Genomic DNA, 27641 nt, shown 5'->3' with positions numbered 1-27641 from the left:
CCAATCAGGTGCCTTCCCTTTTTGGTTCAAAAATCGTCACGCACCCCAGTTCCCCATGGCCTTCAGTCACAGGGAAGGTAGTCATCCCCCCTCCCCCACTTCTCTCTTCTTCTTCTTCTTCTTCTTTCTTCTTCTTTCTTCTTCTTTCTTCCTTCATATCACTCCAGGTCCACATTGCACATCGTGGTTACTGTTGACTATTCTTCAATGTTTTGACCTTCAGCTCCAGATTCATACGCCACATATGTCTTCTGTTGTCCAGTGAACGGGGAACCCTGAGGGTATTGATTGGGTCTTTGATGTAGCTTATTTAAGTCTGAAACTGGGCTAGGGCCTCGGTCCTAGTCCAATGGCACGAAGCGTGTCGGGCGGACCGTCTGAAAGGAGCTCCTTCGGGAACCGATCGGGCCGTTTTAGCCTCACCTAGCCTCACCTCTGTGGATACTGACTGTACTTTTCCAAGTTCTCCACTGTCCGTCAAGAGCATCAACACAAGGAGCTCTTTTCTCAACTCCTTGCTTTTATAATTTTTAGAGCCTTTCCACAGAGAAAGCCCTCTGTTGTTCAATGAACTTTCCGAGGACGTTTCCCCCTTCCGTTTAATGGTTGTACTTCAATCATTGACCTCTCCTTGTCTGGTGTAAGCTAACATTGGAAGGGGGCAGTTGCTTGGATTGGAAAATGACGGTGGTCAACGAAAGAAGCGAGTAGATACATTCATTTACGACAGTTCTTACAGGTAGTTCCAGGAAATTCGAGAGTTGATAGAGTGACCTGTTATGTACATTGAGGCTGAAAATAGCTAATATACACATAGTATCGCTATTGGAAGGCAAAAACACAAGCATAAATGATCCCCGTGAATGTCCCAAGAAGACAAATTTCCTCTGGGAAAACACCCTCATACACGGAAACGAAAGGAATGTATAGTACCACACAAGATATGTAAGGTAAAAACCATGCCCGAAGATGAGCAATGGGTGAAGACAGTATAAAGATAAGAAAAGACAGGACATATGATGGACCGCCAGGTAGGGAACCCAGAGATTTTCAATCGAAATGGAAGAGGCGTAAATCCGGGGAAAGGTGCGAAGATGAGAGGGGAGATCTTCAGGAATTCCCTTGTGATGAATGAATGGTATCAGAGATAGAAAAGACCAACGCCAGTGCAGAACCGAAAGCAAGACGAAAAAAAAAAAAAAAAAACACGATGCGTATGCACATAAGTGATAATTCATGATCATGATTCCATAAGAGAGCCACGGCCGGATCTCATAGCATCTTATGATGCCGTCTTGCCGCCGCAGTCTGGGATCGTGAGGCCCTTCTTCAGATTGCGACCCGAGTCCATCAGACCCCATTTGTCCTCCCATTCCTTTCCGGGCGTGTTGAACTGGATCTTCCATGGTTCATCGAAGGCCTCGAACCTGGAGGAGAGTGTTAGCAACCTAAATAGCCCAACAAAGAGTAGACAAAACATACCAGAAATAATCGGTTCCATTTTCCAGCGCAGGACAGATCCAGTCAGACATGAAAGTGTTCATGTTCTCGATACTGGCGACAGAACCAGGCGTGTCGTCGTCACAGACACTGCTACCACCGCAGTCCTTGCCGCCACCACTGGGCCATCCGACCTCTGAGATGATCTGCTTCTTATTCGTGCCCTTGGTCAAGGAGACGTCGTGGGTCTGCCAGAAATCCCATGTCCATCCCACCGCAGCGTCGACGTTGACACCGGCGAAGAAGGGATGGACGTTCGACATGACGACGTCCACTTCCTCAACTAACTGCGCATTCCAGTTATCGCCGAGGTCGGAGGTTGCAATCAACAGATCCAGATTGCGGTTCTTGACCTCCGTCGTCACCTCTCTGATGTACGAGATTAAGGTCGTTTCCGCAGACTGCTTGCTATTGCCGGCGCGGTAGAGGGCCTCGTTACCAACAATGACACCCTTATATATGGGGGTGTGCTTGGTATCATTTAGAAGCGTGTAGAGGTGATTGATCTGCCGTTCAGTCGTGGTGGTATTCGAATCAATCCACACGCCGAGCCAAAGTTTGATATCCGTCAACTCGAGACGATCGATCGCATGGAGAACCATTTCAGTCTGATTGCAGTCCGTCCCGTAAAGACGCACCGTATTGGTCAACTGCGACAAGACAGCCATGTCACGGGTGACATTATTCTGTGACGGAGGCCACTTCAGACAGTCCGGGTACTGCACGCCCCACGGTGTGTAATCCATTCCTGGGAAGACCTTGTGGAGATTCGGGTTACCCATCAGGGCCTGGATCTCCGAGGAATCCTTGTCAAGATCCCCATTGGTCGTCGTATCACCTGTAGCAGTATCCGCACCGGCAGCCGTCGACTTTTTCTCGCTATGCCGGTTACCAATTGTACCGCCCACCGCGCCACCGACGATCGCACCCAGAATCACAAACCCAAGAACAAGACCGACGATCCAGCCCATCTTCTTGCGCCCGTCTACTCCATTACTCAGTGATCTCCCCGCTCCCCCCCCGCCGGCCTCCAACCCACCACCGGGAACCGAGTTATACGCGACATCAACCTTCTTCTCGCGACCAAAAAGGCCGGCCAGGATCCCACCAGCAGTGGCGCCACCAGTCGCACCGGCCGCTGCAGAGGCACCACGAGTGCGGGGGGGAGCAAAGTCCTCCTCCCCATCATCGGCGATGTCATCGGGGTTAATATTGGAGATGTCGCCATTGCTGTACGCCGTTGAATGACGCTGATAAGGTCCATCAGTGAGACCCGCATACGGTGCGGGGTATTGGTATGTGCTGTGCGTGGGATCGCTCAGATGCCCCGACGATTGACTGGGCGTCTGCAAGGCGGGCGAGGCGAGTGCGCCGCCTCTCGCCATATTCGATGCGTGGGCATGTTCTGGATGAAACGAGTCGGCGTTGGTATAGCCTGTTGAAGGTATGTAGGGTGTGTCGGAGCCGGTAGTGTTAAAGTCGCGCTCTGCGGGGCCGGTGTATCCGTCGTTTGCGCCTTGAGATGCTTCGATGCCGCTCTCGCGACTGTGTGTATTGGCAATTCCTAGGGCGATTCCGCTGATTCCGCCGCCTGGTGAGTTGGGACCGAGGTTGTCCATGTCTGGTGTGATGGCGTGGTTCTCGCGGGATCCGTGGGAATACCGATGGGGTGGTGAGATGTCCATTGTATTTTTGAGAGAGTTGAGGTGTCTGCGTGGACTAGACGTGGAATAATAAGAAGTTCAGATGTACAGTGGAATCCGCGAACGGAGAAAAATGCAGAGAAGGTGCCAAGGCAGAATTTGAGACTGAATGCAGACTTGGAATCTACCGAATCCGAGACAAAGGAAATGCGGATCTGGGACTTTGGAGATGATTAAAAAAAAAGATTCCAAAGAGCAGAGAGTACATGGGTGGATAAATAAGGCGTGGCCGGGACAACGGGAAAAGCTTTGATGTCCGATCTCACATGTACTCCCCCTCCCCGTCCATCTATAATTGGGAGTATGAACGTTCTAGTTTTAACATTCCAGGGTCCCATGTGGACCTCCTTACGTGGCTATTTTTATCTGTCACTTTGGATTTCTCTATATAAACACATAGATCTCGTTAAATAAAATGTCGGAGTATCTGAGGGTCCCAGATCAGATCCCTTCGTTGTTCTGTTTTTGGAATTTTCTTGTGTTTCCGCAAACCGTCAACGCCGCATTCCTTGACCGAAAACGAAAGATCATCCAACCCCCCCCCCAAAAATCACAAATGTAAGACAAGTGTCAAGAAATGGAAAAGAAAAAGAATCTCAGGTTCAACCTTTTTTAACCTTCAACCTCCTCCGCACTCCGCCGCGCCGCATTCTCAGAACTAGACCCTAACCGACGCCCACGCTCCAGGAACCGTCGCTTGCCACGACGAGTATCAAAATGATCTGGGATATCCCCCGCATCCTGGCCCGCGGCGAGCATACTGCTTCTCATTTTATCGCGATAGGCATCCACTATTCGCAAACGGTTAGCCGGGGTCTCTCATATGTCTCAGCCGCAGTCGGTTCCATGGGCACGTGGTGACGGGTTCGGGTGAGACATCAACATCGATGTTGTAGGGAAAACACCAGACCAAAACCAAAAAATTACGAAAACGAGATTTTAAATCCACTTACAAGATCGCTGTAAAAATAACATCCGTCCCGCAAACACACGACTCTGACTCCAGCTCATACGGTAGCCGAGGTCATTAAGCATCAATTCCTTATGATGTTTTCTGCGAGAGATCTTCGGCACCTCGATTTCGTTCTCGGCGTCAAGCGACGGCGCAGGCACAGTCGTGCGACCGATGGTTGGTGCTTCGGGATCATCCGCCTGCTCGGCGTCATCGCGGAAAAACCGCTTAGCGGGGACGACGTGGTTCTCGTCGCGCATCTGGATAGGGAAGTAGGTGCGTGGATAGACAGCGTTGGACTCGCGGTAGGAGTCTGGGATCTCGTCCATGTTGACCTTGTCAAGGACGACCTTGACGCGGACGCGACAGCCACGCTGTGGGTCGTCGACTAGGATGAATTTGCGGCGTTTGCCGTCTGGGAGCTGACTGAAGAGGTCGTCGTTTGTTGGGCCTTGTTCGTCGATGTGGTCGGCCGAGTCCATGCGGGCGGAGGTGACGATTGTGTGGCGGCTTAGTGAGGTGAGGCTGTTGTCGCGGAGGAGGGGGGGCATAGAGGGGCCGCTGGCGCTGCCGCCTGAAATTAGGGTTGTTGGGGCGTCATGGAAGATGTGGGCAGGGCGCAGGTCCGCGATTGAGGGCTGTGGAAGGCGTGTGTCCAGGCTCCGGTGGCCTGGGTATTCTGTGCCTATGGGGGAGGGAGAATTAGCCTACGCTGTACAACTCCATGTTTGACATGTCGGGGAGAGGAGGTTCAGTTCCAAGGAAAGGAGAGCCAAGGCACAAGAAGCGCGGTGTCAAATGGTAAAAAAGAGGCGATAAGGCAGTGGAGTTGAACAGGGTATGAAATAAAACAGATAAGAACACAGACTTGCAGGCCAGGTAGGGATACAAGAGAGAGAAGAGTACACATCTCATACAACCGTTGACACATCTTCATACACCCACAGATTGGACAAGACACGACACAGACTCCATGTACACAAACCCACATGAAATAGATCTGGTCCAACAAGAAAAATGCCCCCAAGGAGAAGAGACATGAGTGACCTCCACCCCCCTCCCCCCCTCGCTCTTTGGAAAAAAAGAGAAAAGAAAACGAAACGAATAAGAAAAAAAAAAACAACAACCGTGACTGATTAAAGCACAAAGCACATCACATGTGGTGAAACATACCGCTAACTTCTTCATGGGGACTACCATCAGGTTGATGATGATGATGCATCTGCGGCGGGCCCATCGACATGGGTCCCAAAGTCGGGCGGGGAACAGGAGCTGGCATAGCACTCATACCCGGACCAGGCGGACCAGCAGGGCCAGCAGGGCCTTGCTGCGCCATATGAGAAGACTGGGCGGGAACCGACTGTCTTCGGTTAATCTTAGCCATCCGACGAACACGTCTGCTGCGCAGTCTCGGGTCCTGGTTGCTATTGCGCCAGCTGTCGACAGCACGCTGAATCAATCCCCGCTTTCCCCTCAGAGCGGGGTTCAGCTCTGCCAGCGCCCAGCCGACGGCGTTGCATTCTGTTTCGTAGACCAGTCGGTTCCCGCGATATTGGTCCTTGCTGCAACAGGCGCGCGGGTACACGCAGTTCTCCGTTTTGAATTCATGTGTGAGCGTGTCCACAATGACGGATTCCACGTCACACCGGATGGTGTATTCCATCTTCACTCGGTCTCGGGAATATTCAAAGGCGATCCACTGCACCCCGTTGCTGTCCTGTCGCACCACTAGCGGGGTCGTGGCTGGGATGGGGCCTGGTGCTGCACTGGAGGTGGTGCCACCCAGTGGTGGGCTTGCGTGGGGATTGCTGGCAGACATTGCGTGGCTGCTGGTTGCCGCGAGAGGAGGGTTTAGCATTGTTTGCTGTGGAGTGGTGGGGTGCTGGGAGGAATCGAGTTTCAAGATGGGGCTGCTAGACATGCCAGATGTAGGGAGGTGGGGGGATTGATGCGATTGCAACTGGGATGGGGCTTTCTGAGGGGGCATCATCAATGGCTGGGTTGTGAGAGGATGCGGATGCTGCTGGGGAGAATGGTGAGCCCCATATGGCGAGGGCTGAACTGGGTTCATAGGCGAATATGGAGGATAGCTGAACATCTGTGGTGGCATCTGTGGTGACTGCGAGTACATGTTGCGGCCATGTTGTTCATGTGGTTGAGAAGCTACCGAAGCTGGTGAGCTTGATTGAGGGGTGTGGTAGATGGAGGGATAAGGTCTCTGCATTTGAGCGGTAGATGCCATGAGGTCAGGTGGCCCTAATCCTCCATGATTAGTTCATGTTTCTGATAAGCTAACATGACATGGATGGCCAACGGCCTTCTGAAAGTCAAGCACTAGTGCGTCACTTCTCACGCCAACAACTTCCCACCAACTGCTTAAAGAATAGAACTGGGCTTACCACTCGAGGGGTAATGTGCCGACGCCGGGGTCGTTGTAAAGTGAGAATGGGTGGTGTAGTAGGGGGACTCCTGAGATGGCGGTCCGAAGGGACTATGGTGGTGCAGTACTCCGCTTCCTAATGGATGGGATAGAGGGTAGGTGGTAGGAGGAAAAGAAAGAGAGGGTTGAACAGGCGAGGCAGGACCTTGCTTCTGTGGTGCTAGATTTGATCGAGGTTGTATTATCTGAGACTGATGAGATCCAGGTCGCGTAGAGTTGCCGTGTCGAAGCTATAGCAGAGTCAAACATCAGCGACTAGGACTTGGATTACCAGCCCCGAAAGGTTGCCAGAAAGAGACGACAAGCAAGGTTCGAGCCAGAAAAATGCACGGTGCTACAAGCTGGAAACGTGGACGTAGGAAAGAAAGAGAAGGAAATGGTGAACCCAGCCAGAAGTATCCAGAGTGACATCAGCGTCTCACTCCTCCGGTCTAGCGTGGGAATTGGAATCTTGCAGGTATGCAGAATCTCATCATCAGAAAGATGAGGGGTTGGATTGGGCCACAGATCAATGGAAATCCTCGAACAGGGATGGCCTTAGGTGCGTACCAAATAGGCCAGGGTATAACCAGGATAGTCCGTCCAGGATCAAAGAAGAGCACGGATCTGTGTAGCGTTGGTGTGCCCTTGATATTGCGAGTGGGGGGTTGTTATTCATGTTTTCTTCCGAGGGGACAATGCACCCCAAAGCTGGAATATGTAAATAGCTCTCCCAAGCCGCTACACGGACTTTAGGCATTGTTTTGTGTTGCTCCTCTCAATTAATTTCTTTTTGGTCGAAGTGAGGCTCTAGCCAGAGCAATAGCCTTGGTGGGTCCGGTAGAGATGTATCAAACTGGGACAGAGCTCCACAAGTCATGGCCAGCAGATGCCAAATCGATCAGAGTCGGGTTCACTCTTCTGGTTGGAGTAATGACAACGTTGCCCATCCAGCATAAGATCCAGGTTGAGGAAAGAGAGACAAGTCGAGCGAAGACCAATTCCAAAGGCGTGATGGACATCCAAGCGTCTGAGAAAGTGGTCCCATGGACCTAGAGCTCCCCGACAACCACATAGAAAAGAAAGTTCGAAATGATAATGAAGCAGGAAACGCATCACACAATCTATAGGGGAAACGGGAACTTGGAAGTAAAAAAAAAAAAACAAGATACGTATGGAAATAAAACTCACGGGATCGTCAATAGAATCTTCCTTGTACTTCGTCGCTAGAGGACCAAGGTCGGGCTGTACCATGCCGGTCATGAACGACCTCTCTCACGGCCCAAGACAGAATCTTGCAAAGCTAGGAAAGAGTACAAGACCGAGAAAGAAAGAACTGGGATGGGGTTCCTTTAGGAGAAAGAAAAAAAGAAAAATAAATGAAATGAAAGGGTGTAAACCACGAGGCTGTTCCCGAACTGAGGCTAAACAGAACGCTGCGCGACACACTAGGTGACTGGGGTTCAGGGGGGTCAATGTGAAGGCAAGTGGAGGGTCCAGGGTGATTTATCTAGCTGCACCCATCTCCATTTGTATTTCCTTTTTGTAAACCTCGAGCTTCTGACGGAAAGAGGGCTAGAAGGAAAAAGGACCTTTTAAAAATAGAGAGAAAATCTGAAAAAAAATCACGAGAGAAAGAAAGAAAAACCGAATTAAAAGGAAACGAAAGCAGAGAACTCTTAAAAAGAATAAGATTAAAAGCCCAATCTGGGTAAGAAGAAAAACAGAATTAAAAAAAAAAAAAAAAACGAACGACTTCACCATGTATCAGGATCTTGTAACTAGCGGCAAAGTGGTGTAATTATGGACTAGGATGGGCGCACGAGACTACCTCGAGTCCGATAAACATCCGAGCTTCTTTAAAATTAAATGTGTCATCGGTCTGGCCATGAAAGAAAAGAGAGAATTAGACGCTTGGGGATGATATGCAGACAAAGAGACGTGCAAGTGGGGAAAGGATGTGTAAATCTATAAACTAGGGCAAAGGGGATTTGCCGCAACGGTTTTGGACTTCTCGGATCCGGTGGAGTGACCGTGATACGTCCATTGAGGACTTGGTAAATGATTTTAGATGTTCGAAAGTGTTAAATAACTCTGAGACCTGGGATGTATAGGGCATGGGGATTGCGTAGTTCTATGCCCCATAGGCTCTAAAACAAAAAAAAAAAAAAAAAAAACTATGGTCATCTCTACCTATACCGCACGGCGTACGGAGTATGAAGGACACTAGAAAAGTGACCTATGTTCTACTTTCCCTTAGTACATGACACTCAACCGGTTACGGGTAAATCCGTTTGCTCATAAAAAAAGATCGAATACCCTCCAAAGACCCACAAAGTCTAGAATATTTACGGAGTATCTGACCCATGAAGATTGGCGTGTGGGCCTCGGGATGGACTCGAGGCTAAAAAAGAAAGCTAGTTGACGTAGCCCTCGGATCGTGCAGAGGCCAGTTTCAGGTACGGCTTGGGCTGAGAAATTCTCGGAGTATATTCAAGATCGGCGGAAAAATGGGTGAAAAGAGTAAATGAAAAAAAAAAAAAAAAGGAAGGAAATCAAATCTATGAATTTTGGGAAGACGCGTACTAGTCAAATTTACCAAGTTACACCGATCTCTCAGCTGCTTCTTTCCACGGCCCAATTGTCTAAAGAGAAAATTTCAGCTTTCAAAAATAAAATCGCAACAAGTCTAACGGCGCTCATCGCCATTTTCCCCTCTTTGGCTGGTCTGCGTTCGTGGGACTTGTGCAACCCTGTCGATCTCATGAACTAGAGTACTCCATGTTTTATAGGCCGTGTTGCTTGGCGACAGAATCTCAGGGGAAAAACTAACTCTGGTAGATGCGTCTATATCCCAGAATGACAGGCAAGATCGAGTCCCCTCTCTTTGACGCTAACGCTAGAAGAGCATCGGTCCGTTCAGACAGCCAATCGAGTTGAGATTCGCCCCCAAGGATCCCGGAACTAATCTAGCCGCATCTTAGTCCATCTTGGCATTTCTTTCTTTCTTTCTTTCTTTTTTTTTTCATCCGTTCGAGGAAACGAGAAAGAAAGGTGAGAGCGGGAAAGGAAAAAGAAATGATCGATGTAAGCCGTAACTTTCCCCCATTTTCTCCGGCCTCCAATACCGGCCGATGCAGGACACTTGAATCCGTTCAAGCATTTTGGTCTTTCGCCCCTGTGCTTCATGTGAAATGGCTGGGACGCTAAAAGATTTAAGCCTAGGCACCCGTTTTTCCAGCCTAAATACTCCGTAGTGGCTCTCGATTCGATCACATTAATTTTTTTTTATGCTCTGTTACCCGAGCCTTGTGTACCCTTCTTTGTACCTCGGGGGTGGAGAACCCCCGGCACGAGTGAAAGGACTCGTGGATTAATTATTCTCGGAGGTTATTGGTCTATCCACGGTGGTCATAACAGTAAACGTCTATGGCAACTATGGTTTAAAAGGGTTGAGTTTCTATTTTCACTCTAGCGTAGATAAGGGGTACCTGGCTCGTGAAGCTCTCCTTTTAGAATAGAAATCAATCTACCATGTAGAGTAGCGTTGGAATTTGATCAACCACAAAGGAAACGTATGGTGTTGATTATTGTTGCGCAGTGGCTTTGCGTGAAGGTGAAATCAGGGGCGTACGGGATTCCACGTTCGGAGGTTTACTGGACCATGCACAATGATGATCGAAAAACCAAACAATAGGAAAATGAATTTCTAAACTGTCGATACTATTTTGACCAGTATCAGGCTAGTCTCTCCATTACACCATAAAGGCTCGGAAAAGCCAGGAAGGGAATGCACCAAAGAAGTTCTATCCAATAGATCGTCCAGTATGGGAGGGGTCAACCTCCACACCCTGATCTCTCAGGAACTAAGAGACTCAGCCCTGAGGCGTGGAGCTAAAATCAAGTGCACGGGTGCATCCCCCCCCTTGTATTTTTTTTTTTTTCAAGACTTACGACATAGGGCTAGAGAAACGGTCCCATTTCCACGGAGGACTATCAGCGTCGTCTGTGATCGATGATCCCGCGGTCTTCCGTTAAGCCGTACCCGCAGTCCCACACGGTAATTTCGGAGTCTCCAAGCTTAGGAAATTGTGATAGCGAGACCCACATAGTCCAGGCGGACTACAACTTATGGCATGAGGTATGTTGTCTATGTTTTAGAACTGGTTACGATAGCTAGTTTGATTTTCTCGGTTTCTCTCGAAGATCTCAATCCCAACCCAATCCGAGACGTCAGTCCACCTGACACTCAATTGTCACACACGGTATGTCAAAGTGGCTGGGGCTGACCGGGGACGCAATCGGGGACGAACCAGAGGGTAAACCCCTGGGCGGATCAACCGACAATCCTGGCCCCCTTTTCCGCTCTAAATTGTGCCACTGCCGCCCCGGATCGACTATGGACTTGGAACGGTCCAGAGCATTGTGAGGTCTCTCCACCTAGCACGGCGCCCTATTTGCCGAGACGGTTAAGGACTTCGCTAAACTGTGGAACTAATTTCTTTTTGCCGGTCTCCGTCGGTCTCGATCTCTTCGTCGATCCAGATCGTATGTCATGTTGGGACAAAGATCATAGGTGGCCTGTGCGAGAGAGTAACACCGTTTGGATAAGAGATTTGCATCTCCGATGCGGGAGAAACCCTCACCCCGATCAAACAAGAGGACGCTGGGCCTACAGCCACTTTGTCATCAGGTGGCTTGTACTAAGCAGTAAAATGGCCTCAAGCGATTCCGGATTCCGCATTCCGTACGGAGTGCTCCGTACTGTCTGCATATATTACATGTCAAGATGGCTCAACCGCATTCGCTGGCGCCAAAGAACATGTGACTGGGAGTAGAGAAAGGATGTGCTCCGCACGGAGCAAGTTGTCATCACCCGTCGGGCGTATGAACCCCCGACGTACAAGTACCCGGGACTGAGTCCTCCGTATCTTTTCAGTCAGTCGATTCCACGTTCTCTGATCGGAAGAAGAATTTATGCAAAAACCAAGTTTGAAGAAGTAGACTCCCACGTTGGGCTGTAACCCTTGCTTCTTGCAGCTTCGGCGATGCAGGTGAGCGGTCTCTCTCTCTCCTCACTTCCAGAACTAGGTAGCTTGAATTTCTGCGAGGATTTTTACTTTATCCTGGAAGATAAAGTCCTCTGGGGAGGTACATGCCCATCGGAGCTCGGCAAGGTATCAAGACCGGTATGTCCGATCGCTCAATATCTACGCTCGGCTCCGAGTACGGTGTACGGGAGTATGGAAATGATGGTACGCCAATGGACACGGGGCCAATGAGGGGATTTAGCCACAATCTAGTAGATCGCGGGTCGAGCTATAATCCAAGGGAGTCAAGTTGAAGTCTTAGCTGCTTGGTAGAGGTCCCCATGGTTACATCGGCTGGATCCATAGGTCCTAACTCGGTGTCGAGGTGAATGGAATCATTCGCGATCGAGCCATTATTTCCTATGTCGTAGGCACCAAAACATGTTTCTGAAAAGATTCAGGATTCAACTGCTCCCAAATTAAAGTTGGCACACCCTGGTCTTTCATCCATGCGGATATTGCCCCTGCTTAGTCTGATCAGTCTGCAATGATCTGCCCCAGGGCTACGGCTTCAACTCCTGGAAGATTTGGCCTGTATTTAATGCTTATATGTCATAACACCGTATGATTCATTATGATTCACCAATATTAACGGGCCCAGTCGATGCCAATCAAATTAGAATTGAAAAATTCATCAATAATGAATTAATTAAATATATATGTATATATATCTCTCAAACAAAAACACGACATTCTCCGCACTCCGGATCGCCTTAAAGACGGATAAGGCCCCCTTCGGCACAAGCGGGATGGCGTCGAAAAGAGGAAAAGGGATTACCCCAAAAGATATGCACAACTCGAATATGTCGCATCGGCTCTCTCTGACCTCGTTCCCATCAACTCCTACGGAGTCAACGGTACTTGACTTGTCATTTTGAACATCCACACTCCATAGACGCGACACACTACCTGAGCAGGATCAACGGCCCCACCATCCGGATCCGAAGAACGGACAGAACGTGCGATAGGAGTGTAATTTTTTTTTTTTCAATTTTAATTTTTAGCCGAGCTCGCTCTCGCTTTTCGACTTCTCGAGGCACTTGGTGCAACCAAAATGCCACGCAAATTGAAGGTTACCACGCCGGCCCTACTCCGTACTCCGGCCTCAGCCGCCAAAAGCCGTAATTGGGGAATATCGGGGAAAGAGATCAAAACCCGGGGGCCGAGGCAGGAATGGTGGTAAACACGCGAATACCTGTAGGGTTTGTAATTCCCGGCAACTGCGATATATGGTCGTTAATCCACGAGTTTCGTCTTTTTGCGTCAACTCTCATATACACCGAGTGTTCCTTCGAACTCTTGAAAAGGTTTCTAGCCTGAACCATAAGCCAAAGCCAAAATACTCAAAAGTTAGTTCTCACCGCAAACTAAGAGTTTGTGAGCCATCCCATGTGGAGGAATGTGTTAAAAACGTGCATGTGGGTGCGGCAGTCCGTCGCGTGGCTGGAGTTGGCGAACTATTTCGGATCATGGAAAAAAAAAAAAAAAAAGGCTCTCACCATCTGTGAAAGGCGTGGAAATTTTTGAGGCTGATCGCTGCAGAGATGGCGACAAGGACAGTTGTCATATGTTGTACACACACCGGTTCTCTGCTTGGGAATTAAAAATAAACCGCATAAATTGAGCTGTCTGCGCACCACGCCGAATAATCGAGACTTGGTGTCCTATAACTAAGCCCGGAGATACGGAGTACGTAATACGCACCGAATCATCACTCCGTGCGAATTGCGGAGTATACGGAGTAGATCGCAACTCATTCGTTCCTCCCGGGCCCAATGACAATCCACACAATAAACAAGATCAGATGTGTCAAGATATCGAGAGAGAGGCGGAGGAAGGTCAAGTGAGCGCGGTTATGTTTTTTCTTTTTTTTTGGGGGGGCTTTTGCCCCCATGTGCCACGCCGATCTTCGACGAGTTCAGGAGAGTTGTACCCCTATCGACCAATCTTGAATTTGTTGCCCCAAAGGCCAAAACGCAATTTTTTTACATGAACCAAATGAACAGTTGATCTCATTTAATTATCAATTCGGAGACGCTCCATATGGAAGTCGGAGTTACGGAATGCCCCCAAAACAAGCATCGGGAATCAGAAATCGCATTGTGACGTCGGAAGATCGTATCAAGGATCAGCACGTTCCCTTTCATCTCCACATCAGAGGTAAGCACTGTATACGGATAAATTCTGGGAACGAATACAGATTGGACAACTCCCTGCCGTAGGATTTTACAATGTAATATCTTGATCACAATGGCAAGATCCATCCCGGCAGCCAAGCACACGGATCCGAAAGCCCTGCGCTCGGAAACAAGCTCTCTCTCTCTCTCTCTCCATCTTCCGTGTGTTTGATTTTGATGAAGATCAACTTTCTAGGTTCCAAAATAGCTTTAGCTTATGATACAGCATAGCATCATACACGATTGTAATCCGTGCTCCGTACTGACTTTGCCAGGTGGAGTCCTGTTCTCTCTTCCTCCCTTCGCCACACCCATGACTCGCGGATCCAGATTACCGTCCGGGTCTCATCGTCGTCCATTAACGGATAGCGGTTAGCTCCACAAAGCTTGGATCCTCATGCTGGATGTGATTTCACATACGGAGCACAGATGGCTGCCTCCCCAGTAATCGTAAATCGTACAAGGGGCACAGAGTACTTGGTGCAGTATGCAGCATCGCAGCAGTGCTTTGCAACATGCTATGTACACAGGCTTTTAGAATTTGGTTCTTGTGTACGGAGTACATGAGGCATGTTAAATCCCGCATACAACCTCTGTACATTCCGTAACCGGCCGTGGTCTCGGCGACTTCTGACCTGATGTGATGAGAGGGTCGCTGAGTTTTCTCAAATCTCTCCTGCAACCCCACTAAATCTCTTTGGGTAGGTGCTCTTAGTATATCCCGTACGGGTACTATGGAATAAGATGCCCATAGATACCTAACCAACACTGGTACCTATCCCGATGTTAGGGGGGGGGGCAACGCGGACTCCGGACAATGTAGTTGTAACCATGGATCCTTACTGTTTACACCCATCCCATCCTATATTTGCCTTACTATTTCACCCGGGTAAATAATAAGCTAGCAATAAGGGAAGGTAAGACGAGCTTTGAACAGGGGTTGGGGCAGCTCATTTCTTTTCTTCCAGATAATCTCGAGGTAAAGTGTGTACTCGATGTCATATTGGGGATATTTCCTCCGAAGACGTAAGAACTTGTCGATCAGAAACCTGTAGATGGACAGTTAAACGCCTCACCGTTCACAATGAGTGAGTTTCCAATATTGCCAGAAGAGCGGCCAGAAGAGCATCGGCGAAATCCGACAAGACTCCAACACAGAAAATCTCCAATTGTTTGCCTGTGGCGCATGTTGTATGTCTAAAATCTGCAGCCACTATGCAACTACGATAATCTGAATCCCCCCCTTTTAATTTGTTGTTTTTTAATCGGTTTCCGCCACGGGATTAGTAGTTTGTTTCCTTGTTCCTCAGTGGAGGTGGAAGATATTTTGAATTAGGCGCTCTTGGATGATTCCCGATGGAATGGCAGACATCCGGGAACTACTCCATACTGTACAAAACAAAGCAAAGGGTTAACAAAAAGCAATCCATCCTGACACAATTGCATTTTCAAATATGGCCCTCTTTGCTTTTTTACTTGGAAATTTCCCCCCTCCTACGCCTTTCATGAAGGGCGCTTGATTTGTGTTTCCTTAGCGCTCTCATGCTCTCCATGGGTGCAGGCGCACACACTAACGAAAAAGTGAACATCGAAGGGTGGAGAAGTCCAGCTCCAGACTCTGTTATCTTCCTTCTCTCTTTCCATCGAGATGATGTAATGATATGACTACATCTGCAGACCCCGCCGTATCGACCAATCCAGATGTAAGAGTAACACAAAAGCTGAGAAAAAGCACATGCGAGAAGCAAAAAAAAAATAAATAAGCTTGTCACGGCGATTCATCCAATGAGCCGTCCAACTCGGAGTTAGAATCGTGTTCGTTGGATCTAGTCCAGTATGGGATGACTGTGGATGTCGCGGGTGGCCTAGCGACTGATCATCGTTGAGTTCCGCAATTAATGAAAAGCCTGATTAAGTCGGGAAGAATCCAGTGGCCTGTTGCGCCGCATGTGCTGGCGTTTTAAATCTTGGACGTCCTGTCAAACAATACCGCAGGTGCGTAGGGAGTGCATACAAGACAGTCGCGGACTGTGTGGAGGCAGTGTAAGTCGAAATAAAACCGGAAGAGGAAAACACACGACCTGATTCTTGAGGTGGGTGTGTACCGAGGACCTTGGAGCTGCGTAATTTGGACGGGTGGTTGCTTTTGCCTGCAGGGGCTTGTCGCATGGCCTTCGCCCCCAGAGGGATAGGTGCCTTAGTTGCATTTGCTAGAGCCAACATGGGAACCGACAGTTTTCTCGCCCCTATGCACTGCACGATCGCCATTGTGGTTCCAAAGCAGGCTCGAGGCTAGTTCCAGACCCTGCGGATAATCTCCTAATCTGGAGGTAGTGAAGGATGCTTTTATGCCGGCGCAGCAGAAATGTTGCTTATTCTAGGCATTTCAGCCTCGTGCATTGAGTTGGTCGACGCGCGTGGACGCGACGGCAATGACATCTGCTGTGCGGGTGGAGGGGCCGCTTGGAGCTGCTTCCAAGATTGTTCCTCGCCCTCATCCTCGTCGTCGCTGGAAGACTCCTCGCCCCGGCGGCCGTGGCGTTGTGTCTCATCTCTGGACTTGCGTCTCTCGCGCAACTGTTCCTTGTGGCGGATGTCTATGCAATTCAATTGTGAGTATTCTAATCCAAATGTTATTTTAGGATGTACACCGCAGCGTGACTTACCTCTGATCTCCTGTGTCTTTACAGCATACTGCTGAATCTCCTCCTTGCTCAGAACCCTCAACACAATCACATAATCCGATCGCTCCTCAAACCGTTCATTGCCCACTTCCAATGCCTCCGGGTTCACGAGCCGTCTGTCGATCTTTGTCCAGCGAGCTCCCGGCGGGATCCCTTGCTTATGGGCGTCTTTGAGGGGAGCGACCCCCTCCCTCACCGGGTTAGGTTCCTCTGGAAATGCCTGGCGTGGAGCTTTGAGAATTCCCTTGGGGGGAGCCTCAGGCTCCTTTGGAGCAGCTGGATCGACAGCAATAGGTCTTCTGGGGTCATCTATAGCCATGTCAGCCGGCGGCGATCGTCGCGGTTCAGTTGTGTAACCATCCTCCAGCATGCGGTGGGAGCGAGAAGAGCGATGCCCATGCGAGTGGTCTCGGTCTCGATTGTGGTGCGAGCGAACCCGACTGCGGACCCGGTTCCGGTCACGGTCGCTTTCGGTATCGGTGCTGCTGTGCCTATGACGTGCGGGCTCACGCCTGTAGTTTCGCAGGTCTTCATCCGACGTGTCGGCATCTTCGCTGTGCGTCCGCCGCCTAGAGTGTCGTCGCGATCGACCGTGGCGACGGGCATTGGTGGGATCCAGGTAGGCTTGCTTGACTCTTTCATCGGCTGGAATTATAAGCTGGCGCGATGGGGGCTGAACGGCATCGCGGTCATGCTCGCTGTTTGAGCGTCTGTGCTTGCGTCGTGACGGACGATGGTGCTCAAAGTCTGACATGTCGGAGTGTCCCCCTCCCAAGGCCGCTGTTCCAAGTCCTATGGTAGCCAGCGGGCCGACGTCATGTAGCTTGGGGTGGTAATCTTCTGTATAGAGGTGCTCCCGATCGTTCGCGTGACGCGCTCTTTCGGCACGGCGACGACGACGATCGTCATGTCGGGAGGGATGTTCAGCGTCAGAGTCTCGAGGGACGGTGACTAGGGCTTGATCATGGAAATTCTCATTCGATCTGTGCGGGTCCCGATGGTCATCCTTGCCATACGTTGAGCTTCGTGGCCGTTCACGCCCGAGCTTGTCAAGGCCCCGGGATGTTGGGGGTGGGCCATGGTGGCGGTCTTTCCGCACTGTCCGCTGCAGGTTTTCTTCCACACCGGTGTTACTGAGCGAGTATCTCGGTCCGTGAGGGCGTGGCTTGACCGGGTAGTCCCGTTCGAATTGCTCCCGAGCATTGGTGTATGAGTAGGCATCAAAGTCATCAATGTCGTCGCCTTTTCTCAGCCCGTCGTACGCTGGATAGCGTGGTGAGCGAGGTGGCGGATGGCCACGGTGTTGATGTATACTGTGATCAGTCCTGTATCTGTCATCTTTCCGTGCGTCGATATGGCCCGTGTCGCTCGCATAGTCGGTGCTGTGGATTCGTCGATGTGCGGGATGCCGAGGGGAAGCAGAGACTATCTCAGGAAGAGGGCTTGGTGCACCCCGGTGAATTGAGTGATGCACGGGTGAGAGATGCTGATGTGATGTGGAAGGTACAGCCAGACGCACTAGTGTCTCATAGTCCGCTACAGTTGATGTATTGCTTCTGTGCCTGGTGCGGGGCTGGACGCTGTATTCAGTGCGTTTTTTGGCTGATGCAGATGAATCACGGACTCGATGGGTGGAAACTTGGTGGGCTTCGAGTTTCAATGGTCGTCCTGAGTGGTACCCAAAGGCACTGACGTATCCAGTATCAGACGGGTACTCGGTGTAGTCGTAGCGCCTAGGCGCATCACAAGGGTCGTAGGAGGTTAGTTCTACCATGCCGGTTGACGCTCTCATGTGATCAATCATGGAGTGTCGGACTCGACTAGGAGACAAATTTCGGTAGTGACTCGACATTTGGATCTGTGACTGTAGATGTGATGGACGCAGATGGTGATACCTGACCGGTTGTAATCAGGTGTGACGGTCTGTTCTTCGGTCGGAAGAGGACTATTTTCACAATCCGAGTCGATGTAAAAATGCCGTAGTCCGTTGATTCGGAGACAAATCTTCAAATTCGAAAAAGTTAACACGCCCGGAGCCCAATAGTTGCCCAACTTCAATTCCAAGAGGAGATTCAGAAATGTGTTTTAAAACGAAACGTGTGAACAATGACGCACAGGTGGGTTTTAGGGGTCCCAGGAAAGGTTAGTAAGAATGCCAAGAGATTTCCAGTTCTGATGAGGAGAAAGCTCCGGATGACCGAAGACAACGTCTAGAGATCTAGGGAGTAATTTGACTGGATATAAAATATACGAATCCGTTCCAACGAATGTAAACCTTGGGACCTCACTGTGGATGCCATGCGTTATTCTTACTCTTTAAGCAAATCCCCTTGCTTCTTATGCACAACACTCTACCGACAGGCGGTCAAAAAGCTCTCTCTCATCTTTGCGCCCGGGCAAAGCCCTGGGACGTATCATGTGTGGACTTGTGGAGCCGAACTTCCTTTGAGACATCACTTGAGCCGCATTGGAGAAAGCTCAGTTATGGTCAAAGTAAGAGTGGAACAACAGCATCTACAACATATCTCCTGAAATCGATTGTACCCAACTTGATTAATAGGGGCCTGTACGGAGTACATTTGGGTGAATTGCCTCCTCTCTTCATGGGAAGGAGGCCATGGATAAAATCACCCTAGGATCTGTTCAGGTTTTCCTTAAGGTTTCCTCATCAAAGCATTCATTTCTAGGGAGTTTATCTTTCTTGTCTTCCAGTTGGAGATCAACAATATCAGCTAATTATGACCATCTTTCAATTGAGGCTATCCAAATAAACTGTCTCGACTTAAGTCCTAATCCCACTTGGATAATTCGACGTGGCTGAACCCGATGTACAACGCAGGTCTAATCTGGATAAGAGCCCCAGGTGGCACCTAGGCACTGAGCACACAATTTTAAAAAAAAAAGATAATCTTAGATAGTTCCCCAAGTACCAACAAACCCATCTTACCCCTGGCCACCCCTCATATTTCAACCAGAGATCCACCTCGCTTGATTCGTGGGTATGTGTGGTAGAAATACTCACACTGAACCTGTCCGGGTAACCAGCGACCGCTTCCCAGAAACCAAAACCGGTCCTAAATTTCTCCCATCGTTTTCCCACCGGACACGAAGTCATCCTGCATTCTTAGTTCAGACAGATTGCCACGTGATGTATCTTCCGATACATATAAGATAGTCTTGTGTTGAGAGTCGAACATAGCTTTCTTTGATATTGGGAACTCATCTGGAAGACGCTGTCCTTATCTACGGAGACGTAAGATCCTCAAAGTTATCTTAGAATCCGATCGATCTTCAACGGTGTTAGATCAGTAGCGGTGCATGATGCATCACTTGAACTCGAGAGTACGCCCTACAGAAATTACTGGCCGGCGCTTAAATCGCAGGAGTGGACTTCTAGGAAAGATTGGATGGAAGATTAGTCGTAGTTTCTGACGGGGAACTACTCACAAATGACTTCCTGCATTACCCTCCGTCTACATCATTTCAGTCTCTTCTTCCGGATTGAACATAAACCTTTTCAATATCAGAAAGAGAGCAAGAAAAAGAGCACCTGAAACACGTGGCTCCCAATACTGCTGACAAGCAATGGGAATTTGGCACGAGGGTTCAGGACTAAGGATGACACGGCAGCTTTTACATTTGGGCATCGATGGCAGCGCGTGTAGACTTGGGACCTATCAATAGCCCCGCAGAAGAAAACGTGATAAAAAGAAAATGTCGAGAAGAACTTGGCTCGAGGGTTAATCGAATTAACACTGGTTTCGAAGAGACTGACAAGCTGTGAGTAGTGCCATGCTATGCATTCTAGTGACACATCGACTATCAATCATCCTTGCCTTCGGAGTACGTAGCTCCTACGGTAAACTAAGGGTTATACATGTAAAATGTGTAGAGGAACAATCTGGTCCTTTCTAGAATCCTAGTAGCTCAATGAGTCACACGATATCCATCCGAGGCACGAGTGCGCTTATAGACAGATGATAGCGCTTCGGCATAAAAGTCTGGATCGCCCACACTGTAATCCAGTGCATCCTCCTCGGTCAACTGGAGAACGGTCTTGTTTGTGTCTTCAATTTTTCCATCATGTACACTACCGTCGAGATGGTAGCGTGCCCACACAGCGTCACCGAATCTGCGTTTCCGTATAGCGTTCCCGTACTCGCTAGCCCAGAGTTCTACGATCGGAAATCCTCGGGTATCCTTTTGGACCGCTTCTTGCCCAGTAAAGTCCAGGAACAGCTGTTCCACCAGCTCAGTCTCGCTGATCCTCATGGCTCTCTTTATAAAATACTTAGAGATCGTCTTCGCATGCAATAAGACTTAGCACAAATACCTGGGTATCGTCGTTTCTCTTCAACCCAGGGTTCAATGTGTGGAGGGTTTGAGACCGGGTGGAGCTGCAGTAATGGATCGATGAGGTGAAATAGAAAATGGGCGGAACGTGAGATTCTCGCTTAGTTTAAGTAGTTAATGATATCCAAGTCGCAGGTAATGCTAGGCAGCAGTCTCAGGCTTTGAAAAGTGCAGCACTGAATGAAATCTGGTGCTGTAGTGCTGCGCATACCCTTTTAGGTATGATATGTTCCAAGTAAGTAAAAAAAAGGCTTGGCACTGCTTAATTCTGGGGCTATCCGCTCGAGGACGGGAGGCCCGAAATTACAACCCTTTAGAATAGAAACTACGGAGTAGAGTCCTCAAAATTCCCTAAGTCCCTAATCCTGATAGGGCCCTGATAGAGAATGTGCTGTAGATGTGAAGATAAAAATGGTGGTCTTCCTGATTGACTGAGGCTTCTGCCTGAATATATCTGAGTCAATCTTTCGGGTCTCCCTCAGCTGAAGCCCGACGTTTTGGCAGATCTATGTTATTTGCTGAGCGAAGCGAAGCAACGTAAAGCTTGGTCAGCTTTGTCCGCATAGATTGGAAAGTAAGCGAATTTTGTGATTTTAGTGGGAGGGTTATGCCTATCCACTGATCGTACCATACCTTGTTGTGCCCATAGATTTCTGTCATCTAGTTCTGTTGGTTTTTTTTATAAATACAATCATTCCTACATAGCATTACGCAGCAGAGGGTTTTACTAAACCACTAAGAGCGATAGCCTTTCATCGTTTCATTAACTACGTCCTATGAGTAGTTTTTCTTAATGCTAATTAGCATTAATTTTGTAGAGCAACAGACGGGAATTTCTTTTTGAACGATCCATGTGCCACTGATTGTGGCGGCGTTTGAATCTCTGAGTGTGTCATACGGGCTCTGGCTCAATGGTATTACGGGTGTTATATCTCTCTTTCCTTCATACTCTCTGTATAGTAGCAACTTAGTACATTGTACTTTTATGATCGTATCTGCTAGATCGTAGATTTTGACACCCGGGGTCGTGGGTTGCTAGGTGCAGTGCTAGCCGATCACGACCCGGGTCGCGGGTGAAAATGTCAGCATCACACAGCCGGGCGCCGCAACGTTGTCTCCATCGCTCTAGCTGGTTGATTTTGCGTTCATCTCACCGCTGCTTAAGTGCTGCCGACTGCTATTCGCTGTCTCTCTTGGCCCTCTGGGTATTCCCTTCCCTGGGTTTGAGGTTTCGAGTCTGTTGTCGTTGCTAGTTAGCTGTTTGAGTCGCACCTGCTCATCTTGAGTTTCGACCAGGCTTCTATACTTGAGCGTTCGGTGCTGTAATGGGAGCCCTGATAGAGGGCGCCTGTATCTTGATGTCTCAATGTTTCTATGTATTAAGGGACGCCTATCGCTAGCTTTTGGTTGTTCTCTCACTGCTTCGTGCGACCAGGCCTCGAATTCGCCTTTATACAACTCCATCTACAGTTCCAATCCTTCAATTCACATTCCAAGGCTTCAAGACCTGGTGAACCAAACTATCCTCCCTACCAGTCGATTTACTCATTGGCACTTGAAGTCACAACGTCTCTCTGCGCCATGTCCAACACTATGCCCAGCAAGTTCTCGTATACCGAGACCAACGCTGAAGGACAAAATTCAACTCATCTTCCGCACGGTTGGCGCTTGCCCCAGCTTAAGAATTCCTCTTGCGCCGATGCCATGAGAAGCCCGCTGTTGCATCGTGCACAATCAATTCTGGCTGCGTTCTCAGATGATATATCCGCGCTCGCATCCATACCCAACTACCTGTCTACTAGCGCCCCGAGAATGATGACAATATGGGTGAGGTGCTGCGGATGCGACAATTTGGTCAACCCTAGTCTGACGTCAGAGGGGAGGTGTCCGATTTGCTCGCATTCCGAGTGTAAATTTTGCGGCAGAGAGAATGTTCCTTAAATTGGGATGGATTAGACGCGAGGATGCTGTCATTTTAGGGTGTTTTAAATTTTTCTTTCCATCTCCTTTCTCCTCTTGTTTGGTCGTTCTTTTGGTTACAGTCAATGGGCATAGGTGCATCGAGAGGTCATAGGCTTTATACTATAGACGATTACCTTGACCTTGGAGAACATTTGGACACCGTGTTAGCAATGCGATCGATACGCCTATCCGAAAAAAGGCCACAAGTGAAAGGAGTCATACAAAGGACAAAGATAGACAGTAATTTGTTTAGAATGAAGAGACATTCTATGGAAGGCAGAGATGGATGGCATCTGGACCGATTCTGAATATCCATGAGGACTTATTTCCCCTACAGTGTCCTGCTAGCAGGCCTAGGAGACTGAAATATGAAGGTGAGATTTACAGATGCATGCAACGTTGCCAAGAACATGTAGCCAGGATTGAGACACTTGGTGGTGGAGGACTTTGCTGGCATTAGATTTATAGCTATTTATAGGATGCTTTTTTTTCAATCTACTGCTCCTGTCCAATGCCATTGGACTAGAAACCATGTACGAACATGGGTGGCAGAGGAATGTTGAGCCAAATTGGCCGAGTTAAACAGATTAAATGTGTGGAACGTGCTGGGAGAACACACTGTCGCCAACTCTTTCTTGACTTGGCTTATATGCCACTCAATGACTCAATTTTCAATTATCAAGAGGTCAATCAAGTGCCGACCTCGGGGGGTCTATACGTCATAGCGATGACACTCAGCCCTACGGTTGCCGGCGGAGCCTTTCGGAAGATAAACCCGCTCAATACAGCCAAGCCAGGCCAATGTTGTGTATGCTTAAGAGGTAGTGCATTAATTATAAAGGTATCCAAAACATGTGCGGAGCATACCAAGCGCCCCGAACTATTCATAGCTAGGAGATTTTTCCCGGTGGCTGCGCCCCGAATGTGAAGACTGCGGAACAGCAGCCCCATTCTCGAGCGGCGGAATCAGTCCAGCCTCCAGCCGCAAGCGGGTCACCACGGGTCCCAGGGCAAAATGACTTTCCATGCTGTTGTGGTCGGCGCATGGGCTCTTCTTGATCGGCAGTAGCCAATCAAATACATTGTATCCCATGACCTGCTGGAGATTTTTCAATGGGCTGCCTAGATCGAAGGGATTCTCGCCCGGCAGAGTTTGGATGATAGCAAAGACGTGCCGGTCTTCGTCTGGGGAAAGGTTTGTTGTTTGCGGTTTGGTTGAAGACGTCGGTGCTGGTAGTGGGTAGGAGACCATGCGGAATGTCGGGGCCCAAGGGGACTCTACTACCCAGAGTCTCTCGAGGAGGTGTTCTGGGACACGGATGGCGAGGGTCCAGACGGCGGTGCGTCGGTTTAGGTTTTCGATCGTTGTGATATTGAAGATGGCCATTTGGACTGAGCTCAGGGTCATTCCGGCGGCAAAAAATGCGAAAAAACTGCTCCTATAGGTTTTTATCAGACTCGGTGAATGTTCTTATATCCTGTAGGTGGACACTTACAGTCCAATGCAGACACACCAATGGGGGTTTACTCCTCCGGTCTAGTTGAAGGGTTAGCAACAAGCATCGCTGAGTTGATGTGGTGGCTCGTGCAAGTCTCACCTGGCGTCGAATCTCCGCTGTGAAATAAGCACACACGATGAGTACAAAGGCACAGAATATGCTGGTATAAGCAACAAATTGAATGAAGAATTTGAACGATGTCTCGGACACCACACCTCCAACCCTGCATTCTGTCAGCTGAATACTGGGTTTGCAGGCAGTCGTTACTTTCATACCAAGGACAAAAGTGATCCATTTTGCGTACACACCGACCCAGCTCGCAGCAGTGGTGCGCCCTGTCTGTCTTGTACTGACTGCAGGTAGTGCACCATGGGGGCCGGCCGTCTGCCTGGCAGACAAAAACATCTTTTGTATAGAAGCTCTCCAACCCAATACCTAATTGGACTGCCGTGTCTACAGCAGTTGAGACTGAGCCTCTCTCCACATCTGTGTCCGCCTGGTCTGTCTTCTCGGGGTCGGATTTGCACGTGCTTTTCTTCCCACGACGGCGCTTCGATTGCTTTGCATTCTCATCATCCGCCACTTTTTGTTCACCGAGGGGAAGGTATCCGGGATTCCACAGGACTTGATAATAAAGATGCGTGTATGAAACGACCATGGGAAATAGAAGGACGTAATAGATCGCGATGATCGCGGCGCCAGCGCCAACTCGGGGGGTTTTGTTATAGGAGGATAACGGGTGGATTAGATAGTCAACTAAGTCTCACATTATTAGTCTCCTGGTAAAGAGACTCTTGATTAAACTTGCGAAATACTCACTGCATAACGGTTTCGTGACTGCGTAGGAAGCGTATATCACTGCGCCGAGTAGCACAGGTGGAATGAGCCTGGATACTACGACGTTGGCGCGCTTCTGCGCGGGAGACGCCATGTAAGCGGAGTCAATACAACAATATGAAATGCATGGATTTAATGCATGCCATCGGTGGACTGTGAGGACGGAGCGTACGGATGGTCGTCGAATCAAACAGTGCAAACCTGACGTAATGGGGTTCCCTGCCCAGGCTGGGGTTCGTTCCCGTTTGGGGGTTCCATGGATCGTCGGTAGAACCTTGAAACACCCCTTTTGCCCTAGTCCAACGACCTCAGCTACTATATTGACACGGCAAAATGCCGCAATTGCTCGGCCTAATATTACTCATTCTATCCATATCAGCTGCGACTGTCAGATAAGGCCTAACAAGGTCAGATCACCTCATGCTACAACCTCTTTTGAGATCCTGACGGTGTTACGGTTGTATTCGATAGAACTGGACATAGTAACTGGAAAGGCACATGGTATGGAAGTTTCGCGGACTCACAGGTGAGAATTTAAAATAGAAACCAGCCTTCGGGTTTCACGGTATGTCGCAATCTGCTATTTGCAAATAACCCCAAAATATGTCCAAAACTACAATTCTGAAACGGGGGTTTCAATTTTCATCATGTTCAGGTGTTGAGAAACCCTAACCTGGGTGACTTAGGCAACACTGCCCAGTGTGCGGAGTTTGTAAATACCTGACTCGATCGATGGATGACTCTTCATTTTGCTTTTCGAAGCAGCCGGTGCCTGAAAACCTGGGAAAAGTGGAGTGTATCGCAGGCCGTGGAAACCAATTGACCTGGTTCATTTACACAGGCAACAATATCCAAGGGAGTTCGAGATGTAGAATTTAGACCGTAATTTCGGGGTACCCGAGTGACCATAACCCGTTGACACACATATATTCTCTCAGGTAAGCCAGGCCTTCGAGACGGTGTGAGCATTTGCTTAGCCCCGGACAATAGTGGACCCGTTGACTCAACGCCTGGTCTTCGAAAATGATTCATAGATTTCTGACATTCTAGGCGCTACTAGGGTGCTCTGAACAGTGACAGAGCCCCCGGAGTACACTAAGCCACTCCCCTGGGCAACCTGGATGATGTGCAACTAGGGCCAGCTTTCATCCATTGCCCGAATAAGTACCCGGGTGATGATTTTGGCCAATTACGATGCGGATCTTGATCTCGCAAGGCAGCCCGGGCTGTTGACTGCTCTAGGAACGCTGCCTTGCGCTTCTGGTTCTATTACATGTACTCTGGTTTCTTCACGGTATATAGATCTCGTGGATTCCTAAGCTTAAATGCAATTCCATTCTCAAGCTCAACCAACATCTCCAAGTATCAGTTCATCTAGGCCCTCCCGCTTTACGACTAAAAAGAAGCTCGACTCTCTGTTTTCCACCAAATCTTTCATCCTATCTCCAATCTCAATCCAATCTATTCAACCCATTACAGCAATGGCGTCTTTGTGGTACTGCTGCAAGTGCAACTTTGGACCTCACAACTCCTCTCTCTACAACGCCTGCGTACAGTGCGGAACCCGTCGTTGCCCTCAATGCGTCGCTGAAAAGCTCCCTGACAATATGAGCATCCACTCCCACTCGCATTTGCACGCGCACTCCCACAACAGCAATCTGATCTCCGCATATCCAACTGCCGTCTCTATGCACTCACCTCTCACCCCAACGTTGAAGACCACAGCAATGTCCATAGTCGTGCCAGAGCTTCCTGGACTACGGCCTCTATCGCGGGTTGATTGCACAGGTATCTCGGCGGCCTCACTACCTGGAACAAGGTACAATGCGATCTACATGTACATCTGCTGCTCATGCGGAGACGGGCCTAAGGTCTACAACATTCAACCCAGGTGCGTGGTCTGCAACCACACTGTCTGCAGCAAATGCCAGGAGGTAAAATGAGACCTTTTGAAACGACTTCCCGCGGGCCGAGACAGGGTTTTACGAATACAATGGTAAGTGACTCCAATGCTCACTCAGCATTTGGTTCTTGAAGCTGACCCGGCAAAGTGACTCCGAAATTTGCTGCTTCTTTTTTTTTGGGTTCCTTTTTCTTATTTCTGGAATGCTTTCTGTTATGCAAAGCGGGTCATAGATCATGAGCTTATATGGTGTAATGCTTTTCATTTTTTGTTAAGACTAGAATTTTTTGTATACTTGCGGTTTCCAGATTTGGTTTAGCGGCGGGCCAGTGGGGCTGGATTCCCCGGGTCTATCTGCCTTGGCCTTTTCATTTTTGACATGTTTTTTTTTTGGCTTACGATGGAATCAATGTTACGATGATTACCATAAATCTTCCTCACTTGTGTGCCAAGCAGTAGAGTCATCGAGATAGTCGAGGCGTGCAGCAAACCCCCTGCTTTGAGCCTCACGGGAACAGCCTTCAGTGTCATGGTTGATCAAGGTTGATCAGGACAATTTGCG

At 49.1% G+C, this 27641-nt stretch overlaps 5 protein-coding genes across 5 annotated transcripts; all 5 read right to left on the bottom strand.

The window, feature by feature from the left end:
* Positions 1–1282: 1282 nt before the first annotated feature.
* On the bottom strand, positions 1283–3185 carry Pdw03_7192 (Glucan endo-1,3-beta-glucosidase btgC; the record flags this gene model as incomplete). Its single annotated transcript, XM_066101585.1, has 2 exons — positions 1283–1427; positions 1483–3185. The coding sequence occupies 2 exons, from the start codon at positions 3183–3185 to the stop codon at positions 1283–1285; spliced, it is 1848 nt and encodes a 615-aa protein (XP_065956668.1).
* Positions 3186–3815: 630 nt separating this feature from the next.
* Positions 3816–7837, bottom strand: Pdw03_7191 (Putative Ribosomal protein L24E; the record flags this gene model as incomplete). Its single annotated transcript, XM_066101584.1, has 5 exons — positions 3816–3994; positions 4157–4840; positions 5329–6411; positions 6555–6825; positions 7766–7837. 5 exons carry the CDS (start codon positions 7835–7837, stop codon positions 3816–3818), a joined length of 2289 nt encoding a protein of 762 aa, XP_065956667.1.
* An 8350-nt stretch (positions 7838–16187) lies between these two features.
* Pdw03_7190 (zinc finger protein) lies at positions 16188–18377 on the bottom strand (the record flags this gene model as incomplete). The annotated part of the gene is made up of 2 exons (XM_014678662.1): positions 16188–16438; positions 16508–18377. 2 exons carry the CDS (start codon positions 18375–18377, stop codon positions 16188–16190), a joined length of 2121 nt encoding a protein of 706 aa, XP_014534148.1.
* Positions 18378–20452: 2075 nt separating this feature from the next.
* On the bottom strand, positions 20453–21087 carry Pdw03_7189 (Reverse transcriptase RNA-dependent DNA polymerase; the record flags this gene model as incomplete). The annotated part of the gene is made up of 3 exons (XM_014678663.2): positions 20453–20803; positions 20859–20922; positions 21056–21087. 3 exons carry the CDS (start codon positions 21085–21087, stop codon positions 20453–20455), a joined length of 447 nt encoding a protein of 148 aa, XP_014534149.2.
* Positions 21088–23720: 2633 nt separating this feature from the next.
* On the bottom strand, positions 23721–25270 carry Pdw03_7188 (Palmitoyltransferase pfa5; the record flags this gene model as incomplete). The annotated part of the gene is made up of 5 exons (XM_066101583.1): positions 23721–24279; positions 24337–24377; positions 24439–24562; positions 24615–25095; positions 25159–25270. The coding sequence occupies 5 exons, from the start codon at positions 25268–25270 to the stop codon at positions 23721–23723; spliced, it is 1317 nt and encodes a 438-aa protein (XP_065956666.1).
* Between the last annotated feature and the right edge of the window lie 2371 nt (positions 25271–27641).

This window comes from Penicillium digitatum, chromosome 2, assembly GCF_016767815.1.
Source record: "Penicillium digitatum chromosome 2, complete sequence".
Lineage (NCBI taxonomy): Eukaryota > Fungi > Ascomycota > Eurotiomycetes > Eurotiales > Aspergillaceae > Penicillium > Penicillium digitatum.
The sequence above is the reverse complement of the archived record's forward strand: the minus strand, read 5'-3'. Positions and strand labels throughout refer to the sequence as shown.